Here is an 18,531-nt window from a genome sequence, read left to right as displayed (position 1 = left end):
GCAGCTTTTCAAGGGGTGCAGGAAGCTGTCGTGGAGAGATAAGGGTGGGAAAGGCTCCTAAGGGCTTCTTGCTGTTCATAATTCTGAGAAACAAAGAAAAAATACAGGCAGAACCGTGGGCACAATCCAGTCAAAGTTGGGGAGGGGGAGGGGGAATCACTTCATCTGAAATAAGTGCAACTCAAATGTGCTTACCTTCAGCTGTTTAAGAATTCTTAATTTTATTAAGTCCCCCCCCCCCATATAACATGACTTAAAAATACATTTTTAATGAGTACAACCTAATTCCTATGAAGAGATACTAGTGAGTTGTTCACTAAATGGTGAGAATGTGTATTGCCAAGTAGGCTGATGGGAACATATATTTGCATAATATAAATGGGGTTTTGGCTATCCCCAATTGCACCAAAGCATGGAGAATGTGTCCCTGACTTCCCATAGGGAGGAATGTCAGGGGACCAGGAGGACTTTTGGAACTGCCCTGTTTTTGGCCCACGGTGTTGGACAGTGGCGTAGCAGGGGGGAGGGGCACCAGGGTGATTGCCCTGGGTTCAAAAATTTATAGGGATGTGCTTCTGAGCACATGCAAAATACTCCTTCCCTCTGAGGCTGCAGCTGCTGCCCTGACCAAAGGCACTCCCTGTCCCACCTGCCCGCTTCACCTGAACAGGACACCAAACAGGAGCTAAGATAGGAGAGGCCCTTGTATTCCTCAGCTGTCTGGCGTCTCCTGATGGTGGGAGAGGTGGATGGACGGCGAGACTTGAGGCAGTGGCAATGCCCCAACCTGAGGAGGTGTGCACATATATCCTGCACTGCTCCATCTGGCAACAGCAGAAGCACTGCATGGAGGCACTGCGATGGCTGAGCAATGGCCAACAACCCTGTCCTGCCTACCGATGGCTTCCTCTGCCCATTGCCCTGAGCCTCGGCAGAGATGCTCCCACTCATTTCAGCCTGCCCTGCAGCAGAGAGGGTCATGTGCCCACTCAACGACAGCCCCGACAGCGCAGCACTCTGTTGCCACGCGCTGTTCTTCAAAACCAAATCCCCCGCCACCTTTTTCTCCAAGCGTGGAGAAAGGTGCGCAAAAGGGAAGGAGCCACAGAGGTTGTGCAAAGTGCAAGCCAATGATGGCAAAGGTTTGCACCATCGGAGTGCTCCCATCCCATCAGAAGGGTTACTCTGTGCTCACCATAAACTCAGATGTCAGCGGTTGGTTCCAGATGGTCCCAGTCCCTGAAGAGCAGACTCTTGCATGGTGGGCTCCTCAAACCTTTCCTTGACTGTGATATATGGATGTCAGAAGTAGCTCTGACAAGGGGCCATGGGGCTGCACCCTTAGTGAACTGTGTTACTAGGCATGAAAGTAGATCTGAGAGAGGGTAGGGATTGATGTAATGGCTGCCAGATACTGCTGATTCTTAAGCAGGGAAAAGTATCGCTTACTTTGCTTACTTATATAGTTGTGTAAGGATATTCATTGGTGGCTCTCACAAATAAAAATGCAGCAAGTTTCCCCAACCTTTCCCATCATCACAAGTTTCCTGGGACACTGTAAGTCCATTACAGTCATACTTCGTGTTGCGTTTGCTTCAGGTTGAGCGTTTTCAGGTTGCGTCCCATGGCGACCCGGAAGTACCAGAAAGGGTTACTTCCGGGTTTTGCCGCTCGCGCAGACGCTCAAAATGACATCACATGCATGCACAGAAGTGGCGAATCGCAACCCACGCAGGTTGCATTCTGCTCAGGATGCAAACGGGGCTCCGGAACGGATCCCGTCCGCAACCAGAGGTACCACTGTATCTTACAAAAGTGGAGCGCTGCCACCCAGTTACTAATTTTTTAGAGGGAGATCTTATTATGAGAGTGAAATTTTTAGAGGGGTAGGCGTTAAGTCTATAGCAGCAGCAGCAGCAGCAGCAACAATAACAAAACCCAAAAGGAATCTTATAGCTCCTGAAAGGCTAACCAAGTTATTATGGCATATGATCTTTTGGACTACAGTCTACTTCATCAGTAAACATATTTCTTGTCTATGGTTTTCTTATTATTATCATGAGGTTGCTGTGGTAGGCGACCTACCATGCTGTCTTCGTTTTACATTGGGTAGAACCAACAAATAAAAGTATTCACTAACAAAACAAGGCGCAAGCCAAAATTAGCACTGTGAGGGGGACTGTTTGCCTAATTTTGGCTGGATTAGTCACTATAATATCATTATCTGCTCTGCACACAGATCAAAAGAATTACATTTTGAAAGTACTTTATCTAGACTGCTTTTTCCCCCTTCTCTCTTATTTTAGCTAGCCTGTGTACTCAAGGGGGAAAATATTTTCAAAACTCCTCACACTGCAGTTCTATCTCTACCAAGTATCTCACATTATGTAAATCGTTTCCATTATACCCTGATTTTTTTTACACTTTACGTATTAAAAATGCAATCAATGAGGCATGCATCTATGCAGCATTAGAAATGGAACATATATATCACTTTTAAACCAATGTGGTGCCAAGTATTCTCACCCCTTCATACTATTAAAATAGGCATAAACAGGTTTAGAAATGTGTTTTCACACTACAAAATTCATTGATGATAATGGCTCAGAGTTCATCTAAGAGAATGGCTTAGCTAAAACAAAACTAGGAGACACACCCATTTTCATTTATGTAACCAAGTAGTTTGAGATGTTTCAATGGTAAGATTCTGGGTTGGCTTCTAAAGCTGCTAGGTAACTGTAATGTACTTGTCCACATGGACAACTCTGTATAAAAAGTTACTGGTATTGATAAGAGCATTACTACAACTAGTGTAATGCAAATCAAAGCATCTTCCTTTCCTCTAACCCCACCATTCAAAAAGAGAAGCATTTCATAGTTTTAACAGTTGCGTAAGATTATCATGCACTGAATTTGATCCAGACTGGAAAAATGTCCCTTGCCCATTGCCACATCCCTTCTGCATATTATTTTAAAAAACAACATACCAAATGTATTATATGTTAGGTCATGTGTTTGGGCCAGTTTCTAAAGGATGCTTTGTATCTGTTTACCATGAAGTGAGAGGGCAGAATAAAATGAAGCTCATACCAGAACTTGGTCTTTGATTTGGCATGCCCATTTCGAAGGCAAGTATTTTAAACCTCAACCTGAAGAGAGAAAACAACATCTATGGCCTCCCTCACATGGGTGCCAAAGGAATTTTTTGGGGGGCGGGGGGGGGGGCGGGGATGTAAAACACTAAAAAGCGGAAGAGAGGGCTAATTTCTCACAAAAAAGAACCTATAAGCACATTTTGCCTCCTTTCTCTGGTTCTACAAATGCTAGAAAGATGAGACTCGGGAGATGATGTTTCATGGCTGGAGTGCCTTCCCTGCCCCAACACCACCTTTGCTCTCTCATATGCATCTTATTTCTTTGCATTCGGAGTTTGTGTTCCCGCCCAAGGAAATCCAGCCCAAGGAAGAGTTCTGTGTATCTCGGAAGCGCACAAGCATAACACGGACCCGGTGAAGCCTGCAATCGTTTCCCAACAGGGCAATAACGGATCTGGATGCATCAGGAAGGCGTCTCTTTAGCAGGTTTTCTCCGACCCGCTCCCCATTTTTCCCCGCATCGTTATCCCCCCTGCCCACGATAGTGCGTGTGTACGTGTACCACGATCAGAAGATTCCCGTCCTTTTCCCCCGAGAGAGGGATGAGGGACCCAGGAGAAAGACTTGAACCCTTCCCTTTGAGAAAAAGAAACCCACCACCGCCCTGACCTCGCCTCCCCTTCCTCGCCCCTCCTGCCGCCGCCGCTGCCTCACCGTGTAGGTCTCCACCAGCTCCGAGCCAAGGATCCGGACCCCTTTCGGGGGCTCCTCGCCCTCCTCCCCGGCCCCGACCACCTCCATCTCGGCCGCTCCTCAGGCAAGAAGAGGGCAGGGCAGGGCGCGAGGGACGCGGGGAGGGAAGGCGCCGCTGGGGCGGAGGAGCTGCGCTCACTCGGCCGCTCTCCTCAGGCGAGCTCCGCCGGCCGCTGCTGCTGCTGTTGTTGTTGTGGCGGCCGCTGCTGCTGCTGCTGCTGCGCTGCCCCCTCCCCACGGGCCGCTGCCAGCGCAGCACCCGCCGCCGTCACAGCCGCCATGTTCGGCTTCACTCCGCCCGCCTGCCCGCCTCCCTAACTCGGCTGGCTCCGGCGGGGGCGGGGCAAGGAGGAGGAGGAGGAGGAGGCCTCGAGAGACGCCGCCGCGCGACAACTGTCATTCGCAGCCTGCGGAAGGGCCGAGGAAGCCCCGGGCGTAGGGGGCGGGGCTAAAGCGCGGGAGAGCGAGGGGGGGGGGAAGGAAGAAACATGGACTTTCGAAAGAAGTAGAGTCGCAGTTCCTTCAGCTGGAGGACGGAGCTTCCGGGTTACTTTCGACCCCGTCTTCCTCCTAAAAGAAAAAAAGAGGCAGCTCCTCAGAGGAGAGGTAATGGAGTGCAATGTGGCCAGAGTGTTCACTGCATTTTGCCCCATCTGTTGCTTGTTCCCATCTGCTTGGAACCAGTCTGTTGACTTGCAGCTTCACCCCTGAGTTTCTTTTGGAAAGAAGGTGTTGCAGTTCGGATACGGTGCTGACATAAGATGCCAGATCTCAAGCCGGTTGCTCCGCCAGCCACAGAATCCACCACTCTTGACTAGTGAGTCCTTGGCCTGTGCTGCTGAGCCACCAGCATCTATTACTACAAGTTATCCCAGACAACACCACTGTTTCGTTATATTGCAAATCACCCCTACAATCTTGCTTTTGCTGTTATAATGGTAGCCTGCACCTGTGAAGGAGGCTCCATTTTTGCCTGGAGAGGCACGGAAAGAACCTTCATTATGCAACGTAGATATGTCCAGGCAAATACTGTTTATGCAACAAATTGCTTCACCTCATGAGTACACCCATGGACGTAAATCTTTGTCATCCTGTTATCCTTTGCTATCACTTACAAAATTCAAAGGTAAACAAAAGAGATTTAGATGGAAGAATCCTCATGGAATGTTAAGCTAATAAATAATCAGCTGAAACGCTAATAGAAAACTTGCCCTTCCTTCTCCCTCACCGGAGCAACTATCCAGCAAGGCCCAAAGGATGTGGCAATCTTTCTGTCCTCGCTAGCTCTCAGCTGGCTCATTAACCAACTATTTTTCTCTGCCTCTTAACCACAGTCTGTCTTGCTCTTCAAAATGCCTATTTTTTTAAAACTCCTGTGGCTCCAGGGAGACATTACCAAAAACAGAATAAGAGCTTTTAAGTTCTGCACTCATTTTTTTCTTTCCTAGCTACTGTATGAGTCCCAAGCAAGTTTTGTCTCTCTTTTCTGAACATGACTTTAAATTTTAAAAAATGTAATTTATGACAACTGTCTGGGGCATGCGTTTTAAGGATTATTTTTGGACTTGTCTACGTTAACCTTTATGGTAGGATTTAGATCTCTAATAATTTATGTAACCTCTTTAAGAATTACTGTGTTAATAGTGTCTGTTGTTTTGCTTATAGCTCCTGAAAAATGCTTTATTATTTTACTTCTGAATGCACTGAGCTACAAGAACAAGCTTTGCAGCAGTGTGAACCAGAGCCTGTTCACCTTTTTGGCTCATTCATCAAGTAGAGCCAGCCAGTACCAGCCTAAGACAGTTTGCTATAAGTGGCGAAGGACAAAATGGTCCCTTCCCTACCCACATTCCATGTTCAGAAACACACCAGACTGGCAAGCAAACACCAGGGCTGGCGCAGCATTCTCCACTGTGCCTGAAGGCAGCAAGCTAATTTAGAGGGCACAGGGCAGCTCGGTTCTCCACCACCTCACAGCTATTTTCCTGGCCACCTCCTGGCCACATCACACTGCTTAATGATAGGGTGCCCCAGAGCCATCCATTACCTGAGAATACAAGTGCAGAGGATGAAGAATTTAGAATGCCAACTCTTAGCATTGGAAGAATGGAGAAAAACCTCTCCCTTTGACCAGGAGGATATTTAACATTTGTTATAATTATATACAGTGGTACCTCTGGTTACGAACTTAATTTGTTCTGGAAGTCCTTTCTTAACCTGAAACTGTTCTTAACCTGAGGTACCACTTTAGCTAATGGGGCCTCCTGCTGCCACCGCACGATTTTTGTTCTCATCCTGGGGCAAAGTTCTTAACCCGAGGTACTACTTCCGGGTTAGCGGAGTCTGTAACCCAAAGTGTTTGTAACCCAAGGTACCACTGTATTAGTCTTATTGATCTTATGTTAGCTGCTTCATGAGCATTGTTGGCTGATGTGGGGGTAAAACACAATATGACTGAACAAATAAATATAGGAAATAAATCCATGTTAAGTGATCCTGACTATTGTAGTGCCATTCTTACGTACCTCTACTCATTCAAAGTAAAGCCCACTTGCAAATTCTTCACATAAGTTTCCATTTACAGATGAATTAGTTTCTTGCCAGCTCTACCTACCTGTGTGCAAACACAGTTGGACAGAGGGGGGAGCTCTGAATCAGTGGAGAGAGAGATTGTTCACTCTAGCATATGTATAACCTCAATACCAATGCATGTCCCTAAACAAGCTAAGTGAATGATGGAACAAATTGTTTTGCCAAGGGTCGACATGAGTTAAGGATTTAACCAGCTTGCCCCACAGATGCAGATGCTTGCAGAGAATTTGGTAAGAGTCAGTTCAAACATTTGGACTATTGTGTGGTACAGTTATTCATAGAATCATAGAATCATAGAGTTGGAAGAGACCACAAGGGCCATCGAGTCCAACCCCCTGCCAAGCAGGAAACACCATCAGAGCACTCCTGACATATGGTTGTCAAGCCTCTGCTTAAAGACCTCCAAAGAAGCAGACTCCACCACATTCCTTGGCAGCAAATTCCACTGTCGAACAGCTCTTACTGTCAGGAAGTTCTTCCTAATGTTTAGGTGGAATCTTTTTTCTTGTAGTTTGGAACCATTGCTCCGTGTCCGCTTCTCTGGAGCAGCAGAAAACAACCTTTCTCCCTCCTCTATGTGACATCCTTTTATATATTTGAACATGGCTATCATATCACCCCTTAACCTCCTCTTCTCCAGGCTAAACATGCCCAGCTCCCTTAGCTGTTCTTCATAAGGCATCGTTTCCAGGCCTTTGACCATTTTGGTTGCCCTCCTCTGGACACGTTCCAGTTTGTCAGTGTCCTTCTTGAACTGTGGTGCCCAGAACTGGACACAGTACTCCAGGTGAGGTCTGACCAGAGCAGAATACAGTGGCACTATTACTTCCCTTGATCTAGATGCAATACTCCTATTGATGCAGCCCAGAATTGCATTGGCTCTTTTAGCTGCCGCGTCACACTGTTGGCTCATGTCAAGTTTGTGGTCAACCAAGACTCCTAGATCCTTTTCACATGTACTGCTCTCAAGCATCTTGTATTTGTGCCTCTCATTTTATTCTCTCCTTCACTACTTAAAAGGAAACAGAAGTGGTTCCATTGGGTGGAGTGAAGGACTGTGCCATAAACCTGCATGTGAAAGGTTTATATTTGAATTGTTTCTCAATTGTCACAGAGTGTACAGCTAGACCACCACAGGCTCATGTTCTTGCCCCTGACATTGTGATACACGTGTGGAATCTGGAAAAGGCTTCCTTTGGAAAGGACAGGTCTTCCAATAGGATACTCATGTTCTGTTGGTAGAAAATCAGCTGTGCATAGTATACAAAGCACTGGTTTTGCTGTCAGTAAGCCATATGGATAAATTTGAGCGCGGAAAACTAAAGCACCCCCAAAATGTGGAACCATCATTCCGTACGTGTGCCATCTGATCCCTGAAAGAAGCATAAGTGTAGCAAAGATCAGGTTGCACTTTAGTTCTGAAGTATAAAACAAACAAAGTAAGCATCAGTGGAATTAGGATCATGTTTTAGAAATGTCAGCTGTAACAAACTTTGCATGCTTCCCATTGAGACAAGGTGAAGAGTCTTGCTTAGAATGGATAGGATGGCTTTATATGCCGGGCTGTGTAGCGATCAGCAGTCCCTGGCTGACACATTTAGGGCTGACAGCCTACTATATAAGCAGAGCTTCAAGGGACAGGGAGCTGGCAGAGACCTTAATTTTGTCTCTGTACAGTTTGTCATCTCCATCCAGCACTGGGCCAACAGTAACAAACCATGGATGATATTTACAAGGCAGCAGTAAGTAATATTTTCATACATGATGATATAAAGCTGAGGCTGGGACTTGCTTCTGCATAAGCAAGCACAGGATTATGCTCCACATGTCTTAACAAGGTGCAAATATTAATGTTCTGGTTAATGCTAGTGATGATGTTAGATTCATTTTTATCATTAATGTTAAATGTAATAATGGAGATCCTTCAACTTGTTGATATGATAAAGAGATTTGCCATTCAGCTTAAGTTCCCTAAAAACAAACAAACAAAAAACTTGGACAAATGCATTGTTGCTTAATTTAATGAAACTTACTGTGTTTTATGTGAAAGTCTGTTTTCATTGTAGCCCAGCTCTAAATAGAGTATATATTTTAGGTTTTTGTTTAATGGATTAGGGATGCCTAACTGCATAAGGCTGTTGTTGACTACTTTATCTTTGTACTATTATAGCCAATATGTTTTACAGAAAATGCAGATAGCAGTGAAACAATTTATTATTTAGATATGCAAATATAGTTTTTACCAGAAGTTCACAAGCTGAAGGGTTTTTGTTGGTTTGTTTAATTCGGAATTCATCTATAATTTCCCCTTCTGCTCGTAGTTGTGAACTACAAGGGGGCCTGAGAAGTAATGTGGTTATAATTTTTTGCGCCTATGGTTTTGACCACTGCTCTGCAAGACAAATTTTGAATGAAAATGCTCACTCTGTTCAATGAAGAAGAGGACACCAGATCACAATTGCCTAAATTTCAGGAGAGTTAGATTAGTTATTATTTTTAGCTTGGAAAGTAAGTCAAAGGGGTAAGGAGAGAAACTAATGACAATAACAGAAATACTCTCACTAATTCCATTTTAATCGGGGGAAGAACAGTTCTGGTTATATTTGTAGTCTAACTGGGCTTATGTTCTGCTGTGGTTAAGATTGTTAATAAGAAACCCTAATAAGACAGATGGAAGAAGGGATGATTCCTGCCTGAGCATATCCTGGTGATGGCTAAGCTCCTACAAGTAGGTTTAAACAGCTGCTATGTGCTGTAAATAAATAATCCACTGAGGCAAAAGAATGTATCTGGGCTGTGGACACATTTCTGTCTAAAATACAGAAGATTCTTTTTCCAATATGGGACAACACTGGGCTATCTGGGTTCTGCATGTTTTGCATTTTCTTACTAATAAAAGGGTCTGCAGTCTGCAAGTTGGTAGTCAACCCCAGACAGCACTGTCTGCTTTCTGAGCAACACTGTTGAGACTAGGCTCATCAAAGCATTGAGGGAAATTTATTTATAGCAAAATTTACTTTACATTTAGTACAGTGGTTCTACACCCCTTGTCATAGCCTTTAACTTATTTGCCTTTACAACAATTATAGAGGAAGTCACTGGTTTTCCCATGTTGTAGGAATAGAATTACAGCCACTTAAGAGAGTTCTTCATCCTTGTCCATTTGGGGATCCTGGACAACAAGATGATCCTTTATGTGTTGCCTTAGCTTAAGCCTTGTACATGTTTATCTTACGACATTTGTATCCTACTCTTTGCCCAATGAACTCAATGCTGATTTCTTTCCCCATTTTATGCTCACAACAAACCTATAAGGGAGGTTTGGTTGAGAGATGTGACTTGCCAGAGGCCGAATGGCTGAGGCTGTATTTGACCCCAGGTCTCTCTCTTGTCCAATCCTCTAACAAGTTAACATAAAAAGGCAGCAACTGGGGTGCCAAGCTGGAAACGAAAGAATGTTACATTAGTCCGTCATTTACTGCAAAGTACAATCATCTTTACATGCATGCAACTGCTCCTGTAACACATGTAATTTTGCAACCACTTGTTCAAAGGAATCCAGCGGATTTATCACATTGCCCGCTCACATCTCTTCTGCAGAGCTAAGTTTGGAATGCTTTCCAGATGCCAGTGTATACGAAGAACATTTTCAGGGCCATGGGTTGAGATAAAAGCCTCCAGTGATAAATACCAATGTCAGTCAGCTTCTGTGAACAATCAGAAGGGTTATCTTTCTTAACAGCATCTCAGTCACTAGGGCATAAAAATAGCCAGTGTGCCAAAATAGTCAAGTTATGTGGAGCACACAAAAGTGACAGGAGGCGTTTGTTTGCTGTCTCCAACTGTCTTGGGTTGTCGGGGGTTTTTTTCTTTTTCTTTTTGGTCATCACAATAAAAGAGCATCTCACAGCTGCTCTACTTCCATCACAGAGGCTTATATAAGCGGGTTCAGGTTTCACTATGAAATTTTGAACTGGCATCTTGCTGCTATTGTTATCTGTTTCCATAGATTATCCCCCTCCCCCATCTTGTCATTCGTTTTCTGCAGCCTTCCAACGCAATACAAGCAAGGCTGATGGATGGGAGACCAGTATTTCTATGGGGTGGTTCTGACCTCATAGGTAATTGGAAAAGATTTTACAGGTTGATCCATGTGTGTCAGTTTACTCTGAAAAGATTCTCCAGACGCAAACAGGACTGGTCAGGAATAAGGGATTGTTTCTCAACAGCCATCTTTACACAAAGGTGTGTAAGGGGGACAGGGCAGAAGGTGTATGTGTATCTTGGAGATGCTGACATGAAGCAGGTGGTATCTGTTTGTATGTATGTAGGAGGAGTACAGCAGAGTTGGAGTCCAAGATTGGAGTCCAATGGCCCAGTCGGAAGAATAATGAGCTGGAGGGGGGGCGTGTTCCTGGGTCTGAACCTGAATTTAGAGCCAACACTCTCACCCCACCAGCAGCTTTCAGAAGAACCTGGAAGTCTATTCTGCAAACCATAAGCACTTAGGCCTGCTCACCAAAGGCAACAGAGAGGATAAATCAGAAGTACAAGGCCCAGATCATAAGCATGGATATTTTGAGGGGACACTCCTACAGTGGTATCTCAGGTTACATACGCTTCAGGTTACATACGCTTCAGGTTACAGACTCCGCTAACCCAGAAATAGTACCTCAGGGTAAGAACTTTGCTTCAGGATGAGAACAGAAATTGTGCTCCGGCGGCATGGCGGCAGGAGGAGGCCCCATTAGCTAAAGTGGTACCTCAGGTTAAGAACAGTTTCAGGTTAAGTACGGACTTCCAGAACAAATTAAGTACTTAACCCGAGGTACCACTGTATTATGTATTAACTTGAACACATAGCAACTAAATGGTACAAATTAGCATTTAGTATCATTAAAGGAGATGCTGGCTAAATCCCACGAGGAAACAACCAGGCAAATTAGATGTGCATATTTGAGATAGGTGAAGATGTTATGTTGCCTATTAAATACAATGTTAATGAGAAGGGATGCATCAAGAGGAGAATTCACAATCAAGTCAACACTAATTTTGGGGAGAGACAGAGACAGACAGACAGAGAGAGAGAGAGAGAGAGAGACTTTAATTCATGTCAGAGCAGGTGAAGGTGGAGGATACGGAAACATTTTACTTTAAGAAATTAATATATCTGTTTTGTTAGCCTGTAATGTCTTGCTACTGGAAGACTATATTTGACTGAAGTACAAGGATGATATATATACAAATAGTTATACTGTATGATTGAACTGAGTCTTTATTTTAATAACAGGTTGAGCAGTTGACAGAAGAACAGAAAAATGGTAAGCTTGTGCCATTTATCTTCCCATTTATTTCACAAGAAGGCTGTTTGCCGCATTGTCAACTTGTAATTGGGGTGGTTGGCTAACCAATTAGCCACCAGCGCTGACAAGTAATCAATATGTAAAATAAAGAGCTTGGATCCAGAGCTGGTGGAAGATGACGATTTGTGAAGTTCAGCCTATTACCACTTCACTCTAATCTTAAGAGGCGATTTCCTGCTTATGCTTCCCAACCCTTTATTGGCAGATGCAGGATATAAAGAAATTCCAGAGATGTTTTTAAAAGGGGTCATATAGACCTATGAAGCTGCCTGATGATGTTAGATCAACTGGGCCATTATATGACATGTACTGTTGACTCTGTCTATCAGGGGCTTCCCACAGTAAGGACTTCTTGCTACCCAAGAGATTGACCCCGGTCTGTATGTGCATGGACCATGTGGTCTATTACTGAGCTATGGGCCCTCCACAGATTGCATTTGGCATATTTTTGAATTAAAATATAAACTAACAGAGTACATCTGTGAAATGCTAGGAGGCTGAATGTCCTTGAAACTCTTTTAAGCCTTTTAACGTTTTGAGCTTAGCTGGTCCCATTCATGAAAGGGAAGGGATGAGAGACAATCAATCTGGCATAATTTTGAAGGCAGGAGTAGAAAGCTGCCAGCTATTTTCTGTCAGTCACAGCTGGAAAGTGCTGTAGGCTTTGAAGCCTCCTTGTTGAATTCAATGTGGCAAACCCTGACTTCATTTCTTCCTCCAGAATTCAAGGCTGCTTTTGATATATTTGTCCTGGGTGCAGAGGATGGGTGTATCAGCACAAAGGAGCTGGGGAAGGTGATGAGAATGCTGGGGCAGAATCCTACCCCGGAGGAGCTGCAGGAGATGATTGATGAAGTAGACGAAGATGGTGAGCTATTTTTTTCTGGGTGGTTATAAGGATCTGGAAAGGAAAGTTTAAAAATAGTAAAACATTTTTTTTTCTTGAGAGCTGTGTGGAGGAGGAATGAAGAGGAGTTGAACCAGATGTCCTTTGGCATATTCTGCATTTTTATCTTGTGAACTGCCCGGAGATCTTTGGATGAAGGGTCGTATATAAATTTAATGAATTAATAGCAACAACATTATTTTTATTTATAGCCCATGCATCTGGCTGGGTTTATATATGGAATTCTAGATGGAAATCATCATATTGAAATAATTCATGACACCTCCTTGAATGTTTATGGATTCAAAGAATGGATGAAACAAGAAGAACAACTAACAACACGAGCAACAACAATTTGGGAAAAAACAACAACCACCATTTAAATTTGAAGGAAAAACAAACTTCTGTCAACTGCTACAGCATATACAATATTAACTGGCTTTTTTTATTACCATGTTCGGAATATTTAAATGGAAATGCTCAAGGTGAGAGATAAGTTACCTTTGTTGTTTTCTTTTTCATTGACAGGCAGTGGCACTGTAGATTTTGATGAGTTCTTAGTTATGATGGTCAGGTGTATGAAAGATGACAGCAAAGGAAAATCAGAAGAAGAACTTTCCGATCTCTTCAGAATGTTTGACAAGTAAGTACCTTGTGGACCTAGACAGTGATCAAGTGGAGACAGAACGTTTCTAACACTCATACCTAGTCCCGGGTGACTAGTAATATGCAAGAAGAGGATAACTAGCTTTCATAGACTTCCTTCACTGTGATAGCTGCCACTACGAGGATGGGGGAGAAATCATTTCAGCTCACATTTCAAGGTAATATGCAAACCGAGACACAACCAGCCTGCAAAATTCACATTTCTCTGAATATTGCAATTCTTTTTATTACTTAATATATTGACACCCTGCCATTCTCCCAGGTTGGGATTCATTGTAGTCCTCCAGCCAAGTAATGCACAGAAAAATGCATATACTAGGGTGAAGTGTTTATAAAATGCATAATTTAGTAAAAAAAAAACAAAAAAAACCCATACAAAAATGTATTAGGGGAAAGTGCATTGCAAAGGTGGATATATTAGGCAAAATTAGGCGTAGAAACATTAGAAGAATGTCACGACATAATGATACCATGTGATTATTGTCCTACCCACCTGACAAAGTTGGCCTGCAGGGGGAAGGCTAGATAAAAATCTGACCCCCAGGGGCAAGAAGGTTCCAGAACTTTCTCTTCATCATCATTATCTTGACAGGTTGGATGGCCATCTGTCATGGATGCTTTAGTGGAGTCCCCTGCATTGCAGGGGGTTGGACTAGATGACCCTTGGTTCCCTCCCAACTCTACAATTCTATGATTCAACACGTTTGGATTTTTTCCCTCTTTCACATTGGCCAACCATTAAGAAAGACCCAAAACTTCAGGGCCAATATTTAGATGGGTACGAATGTTGCATTTGCACATGTGCATTTAACAGCTCCACTAGATTATCACTTAGCTGTTTGCAAGTCCTTTCTTTGTCAAATTCAGATCTCTGAGAAACTGCGCATGATCATACTGAAATACAAATATTAATGCCAAACAATGCCTTTTGGGTTGTTTGGTTGATCTTGTGGTGTATCGCATAGAATACAGTGTTCAAATAAACGCTCGGCCGCAATGCAATGCTTGATGAGAATGAAGAAATATACAGGAATGGAATTCTTCCTTTTTTGAGCTCTCCCATCTCTTCACAGAAATACAGATGGATACATAGACCTAGACGAACTAAAACTCATGTTGCAAGCTACAGGAGAAACGATCACTGAAGATGACATTGAAGAACTTATGAAAGATGGAGACAAAAATAACGATGGCAAGATTGACTATGATGGTAAATGACTGTGTGTAACTTTGCATATAAATCACAGCAAGAATTGCAGTGCTCTTAGATGGTAACCACTATAAAGAAAAAGAGGGTGGACACACACACACACACACACGACCTAATCTTAAAAACTCAGAGTCATCCTTACTTAAAGACCAAAGGTACTCCTTTCAGTTAAATCCTTCCAGCTTGGGACCAGCTGACTTGAAACATCACCTTACCCTATAAATGTCCACTTGACTGCTTTGATCTGTGGATCTGGGAGTGCCACATAGTGTTCATTCCACACTTGCAAGGAATCCTTCAGTATAGCCACACCTGCACTTTTGAATTCCCTGCCGATCCCCTGCAGCACGGCAAAACTAGGCTTTCTTTCACCTGGGTAGAAGACTCACATCGACCAGCCCTATGCGCATTTCCATACACATGCACACGTGTACACACGCACACTCCTCTGCTCTTTTCTGATATCTAGCTCCTGAGGGTTTCTTTGACATTGTGCCCATTATAGCAGGGGCAGCTTCCAGAGGCTTCACTTGAACGGACTACGGCTTCCTCTTGAACTTGGTGATTCTTACTTCTGAGTAGAGCATGCTTAGACATTGCACTAGTCACCAGGGCTTACTTCTGAACTCAGTGGTCCTTACTTATGAGTAAATATGCATAAACGTTAACACTGCAAGTCATTTCCCAGTAATATAAAGAATTATCTCACTTCATTTCCCAAAGCACAGGGCCATTTACTTCTCTGTCTGGTTTTAGTTCTTTGTGTCTTAATTTCCCTCTTCTCCCCCAACCCCACCCCACGAAAAACAGCAAGGGGACCGAGATCTGAATTGTGAAAAAGCTAACCCCCATATTTACAACCTTATCACAGGATTGTGGGAAAGAAGGTTCTCGTGTCTCTTTAAAGACTTACAGATCAGAGCAGGTACATTTGGGGTGGGGTGGGGGAGAGAAAAACAGCTGTCCCAGCTGGGGAGCTCTGGTGGGACAAGGGAGCCACCTGGCACCAAGGAGTGTAGAGACACACGAGGGAGAGAGGGGCTGGCGCTGCAGCCCAATGCAGCTGTCCTGGGCACCCCACATGTGCGGAGGGGGCTCTTCCCTCTGGAACAGGCAAAGTGAGTGGGGAGAGAAGGAAGGGGCTTCTGACTCAGAGGGTAGGATGGGATGAGGCAACAAAGGCAATAGCAAAACCACTTTGGACCTATGGGGTGGAGTGGGTGGTGGTCAGGCAGCCCCAGCTCATCGTAGATTGGCTAACAGGCTGAGAGCATCAATGGCGCCCTCTGGAGGCTTCACCTTGGGCAGAATTCCTGGCTAAAAGCCCTTAGTTTTGGCACTGTAGGCAAGCACTTTCACTGTAATGTTTTCAGACCTGCTAAAAACTTTTTTATAAGCAAGCGTGCCCAAACATATAAATTTGACATGTGTTTTATAATGGATTTTTAAAATAGCTGATTTTATTTTGAACAAAAATTACCCTAACTTGTTTTTAAATTTTGATGTGATCAGAAATTTTAATGTACATTTTATGTAAACTGCTTAGAGGTTTTGATGATTAAGTGGTATATAAATCCTGTTACCTAAATAAAGGAGGAAAAGCCTTGGCTGTATTGCTGTATGCAATAGTCTCTGGGTCAGAATACATTAACTTGCATTCACGGCCCCGCCACTGCATTGTCAATTCTTAATAGCTCATATTTAAGCTGTTGGTATCATTTTCCGTACACAAAATCATTTTTTGATTATCCTTTCAAAAAAAGGACAAGACAAATTGAGATATCTCATAGCCATGGTCACAGTCTAATGAAGAGTTAAGCTTGCTTTGGGCCATTGAAATAAATAGTCCTAAGTGTGCTTAACTGTCTTGGACTATAGCCATTGTTTGCTTGAAAAATGTTTGAGGAATGATAATAGGGTGGTTTTGCCTCGGGGAAAGTAATGGGTACAACAAACTCAAATGGCAAAATGCATGCCTTATGCGCAACAATTGATACATACAGTCAGTGCTTTCCCCCCCCCTAAAAAAATGTTTAGGGGTACTCTCATTTTCCTACTCATATTTAAATACTGCCCCTTAATGAGGCCAAACTTAGATTCACAAAACTTTTAGGGGTATGCATACCCCTGTATACAGTCCTTGCATGAGTACAGCTCATCATGTGGGGCAGGAGGTCTATGGGAAAGGAGAATCACACTTGTGGAGCTGGGGAGGGGGGAAGAGGTGTCAAGAAACATCCCCTGCTTCTCCAACCATCATCTTATTAAACAAACATCTTGGATTTCCTTTCTTTGGCAGAATTTCTGGAGTTTATGAAAGGCGTTGAATAAGCATGAGATCTCTGGAAAAGCAGCCTCGGACACCTCCAGTTCTCTTTTCCTTACTACTTGCATGATGTCATGTACTGAAGATGGTGAACATCAGGAAAGTCTGACCCATATCTTAAGTGCCTCAGATAGTCATCCTATGGAATATTTATTGAGTCAGGTTGTGGTCCTGTTTACTTGTTATTGCTTTCCATGATTATAATGTGCCCTTTAATGTATGAATGGGTTGTGCAGGTGACAATGAAAAATGAGGCTTAAATGACTATTGAGACATTTAGTAATTCACTACAAACTCTGATTTAACAGTGGAGCAACAGCTCATCCTCCACCAGTGTCAAGCGGAATGTAAAAGTACAGTGTGTACAGAAATAAAAATTTCTTTTTGAAATGCTAATAAAATTATTTTAAAACTAAAGTTGTTGGTGGTTTTGCAGAAGACTTTCACTGCCAAAAGGTGCTAGGGATGCTTATCAACATTTCAGGTTTGGGTTTATACTGGAGTGTCCTCATCAAACATGTCATGTGCTGTATTCTCTGAACATATTTTTGTCAAGGTCTGTTTCTTTATTTCAAGAATTTTTACCCAGCTTTTCAGCCAAAAACATTAGGTAACCATCCTCAATATACTCCTTTAAATGCTTGTGAAAAACTTTGATTTCAGCAAGCACAAGATTTAGTCATATGCATACAGTATTTGTTTTTAATATTTGCTGATTTTATCTATTGATAATTGATGTATGTACACTGTTTAAAGGTATATCATCACATCGCCACTATCACGCTGTAAAAAAAAAATGCTCCCAATGCATCTTACTGATCAATTAAAAAGCGCACACACACCAGATAATTCCTGCTCTCAAGATTACAGTCTAAAAGGCATGTAGCAACAGGAATAAGGGATGAGGAAGAAAGATGGGGGGGGGGGATCAATCTCAAGCACCAAAGTTATAGCTCTAAAAAGAGCAGCTGGGATGGAAGTGTTCAGTCAGAGTGAATGAAAGGCTTCTGCTAAGTGACAATTGACTATCCATCAAAGGCAGCTGGTTTCTCAGCAGAGCTGGCTGGATAAGCCACCTTCCCTGCTTTGCCTTCTGTTCTGCAGCCTGGTGAAATGGATTGCATGATCTGAGATTCTTAGGATGCCCAATTTTTCACCTGCTATTAGCTTCTGCACCAAAGCTGGCTATTAACATACTTTCAGAAATGTAACACTTGAAGACCTTTATTTATTAGAGAGCATTTCTTCAGATGCTTAAAAGATACTGATCCATGGGTTGTTTCGACTCTTAGGTTTTGAGCCAAGGGGTCCTTGGTGGACTTGTCCTCCTCTGCCATGTACTCCTGCCCACTTGCATAACTACCATTCTCATGGGCTTCAAAGCAACTCGCAATTATTTATCATTTATCTAGATCTGAAATGACAACAAGCACTAAAGATGAGTGCTACACTGCAGAGAGGCACAACAGATACACAATTAAGTGGTTTCCAAGAGAGGTGTTTTTCTAATAGTTTGGGCCCAGGGCTTTCAAACATGCTATATATCCATTCCCCAGGCATAAAAACAAGAATGGATTCAAACCCAAAAGGGATAATGTATTATTGCATCTTTCAGAGAGCGTCTTTTGTGAGAGACATAA

General features: G+C 43.2%; 2 protein-coding genes across 2 annotated transcripts in view; one reads left to right on the top strand and one right to left on the bottom strand.

Annotated features, from left to right (window-relative positions):
- The window catches only part of NISCH (nischarin), a 38,147-nt gene extending 33,924 nt beyond the window's left edge, over window positions 1-4,223 (bottom strand). Inside the window, exon 1 of the mRNA XM_079967227.1 lies at window positions 3,810-4,223. Coding sequence (XP_079823353.1) covers window positions 3,810-3,896 — 87 coding nt within the window. The 5' untranslated portion in view covers window positions 3,897-4,223. The remainder of the gene's footprint in view (window positions 1-3,809) is intronic.
- Window positions 4,224-8,045: 3,822 nt separating this feature from the next.
- On the top strand, window positions 8,046-17,308 carry TNNC1 (troponin C1, slow skeletal and cardiac type). Its single transcript, XM_079967250.1, has 6 exons — window positions 8,046-8,182; window positions 11,731-11,761; window positions 12,525-12,671; window positions 13,218-13,332; window positions 14,429-14,565; window positions 16,865-17,308. The coding sequence occupies exons 1-6, from the start codon at window positions 8,159-8,161 to the stop codon at window positions 16,894-16,896; spliced, it is 486 nt and encodes a 161-aa protein (XP_079823376.1). The 5' UTR covers window positions 8,046-8,158; the 3' UTR covers window positions 16,897-17,308.
- Window positions 17,309-18,531: the final 1,223 nt, after the last annotated feature.

Source organism: Podarcis cretensis (genome assembly GCF_951804945.1).
Source record: "Podarcis cretensis genome assembly, chromosome: 2".
NCBI lineage: Eukaryota > Metazoa > Chordata > Lepidosauria > Squamata > Lacertidae > Podarcis > Podarcis cretensis.
The sequence above is the reverse complement of the archived record's forward strand: the minus strand, read 5'-3'. Positions and strand labels throughout refer to the sequence as shown.

Excerpts from the sequence above, each read along its gene's own strand:
- TNNC1 (XM_079967250.1), top strand. The coding sequence starts at position 8,159 with ATGGATGATATTTACAAGGCAGCA. Across the intron at positions 11,762-12,524 it reads GACAGAAGAACAGAAAAATG|AATTCAAGGCTGCTTTTGAT; the intron begins GTAAGCTTGTGC and ends TTCTTCCTCCAG. Across the intron at positions 13,333-14,428 it reads CTCTTCAGAATGTTTGACAA|AAATACAGATGGATACATAG; the intron begins GTAAGTACCTTG and ends ATCTCTTCACAG.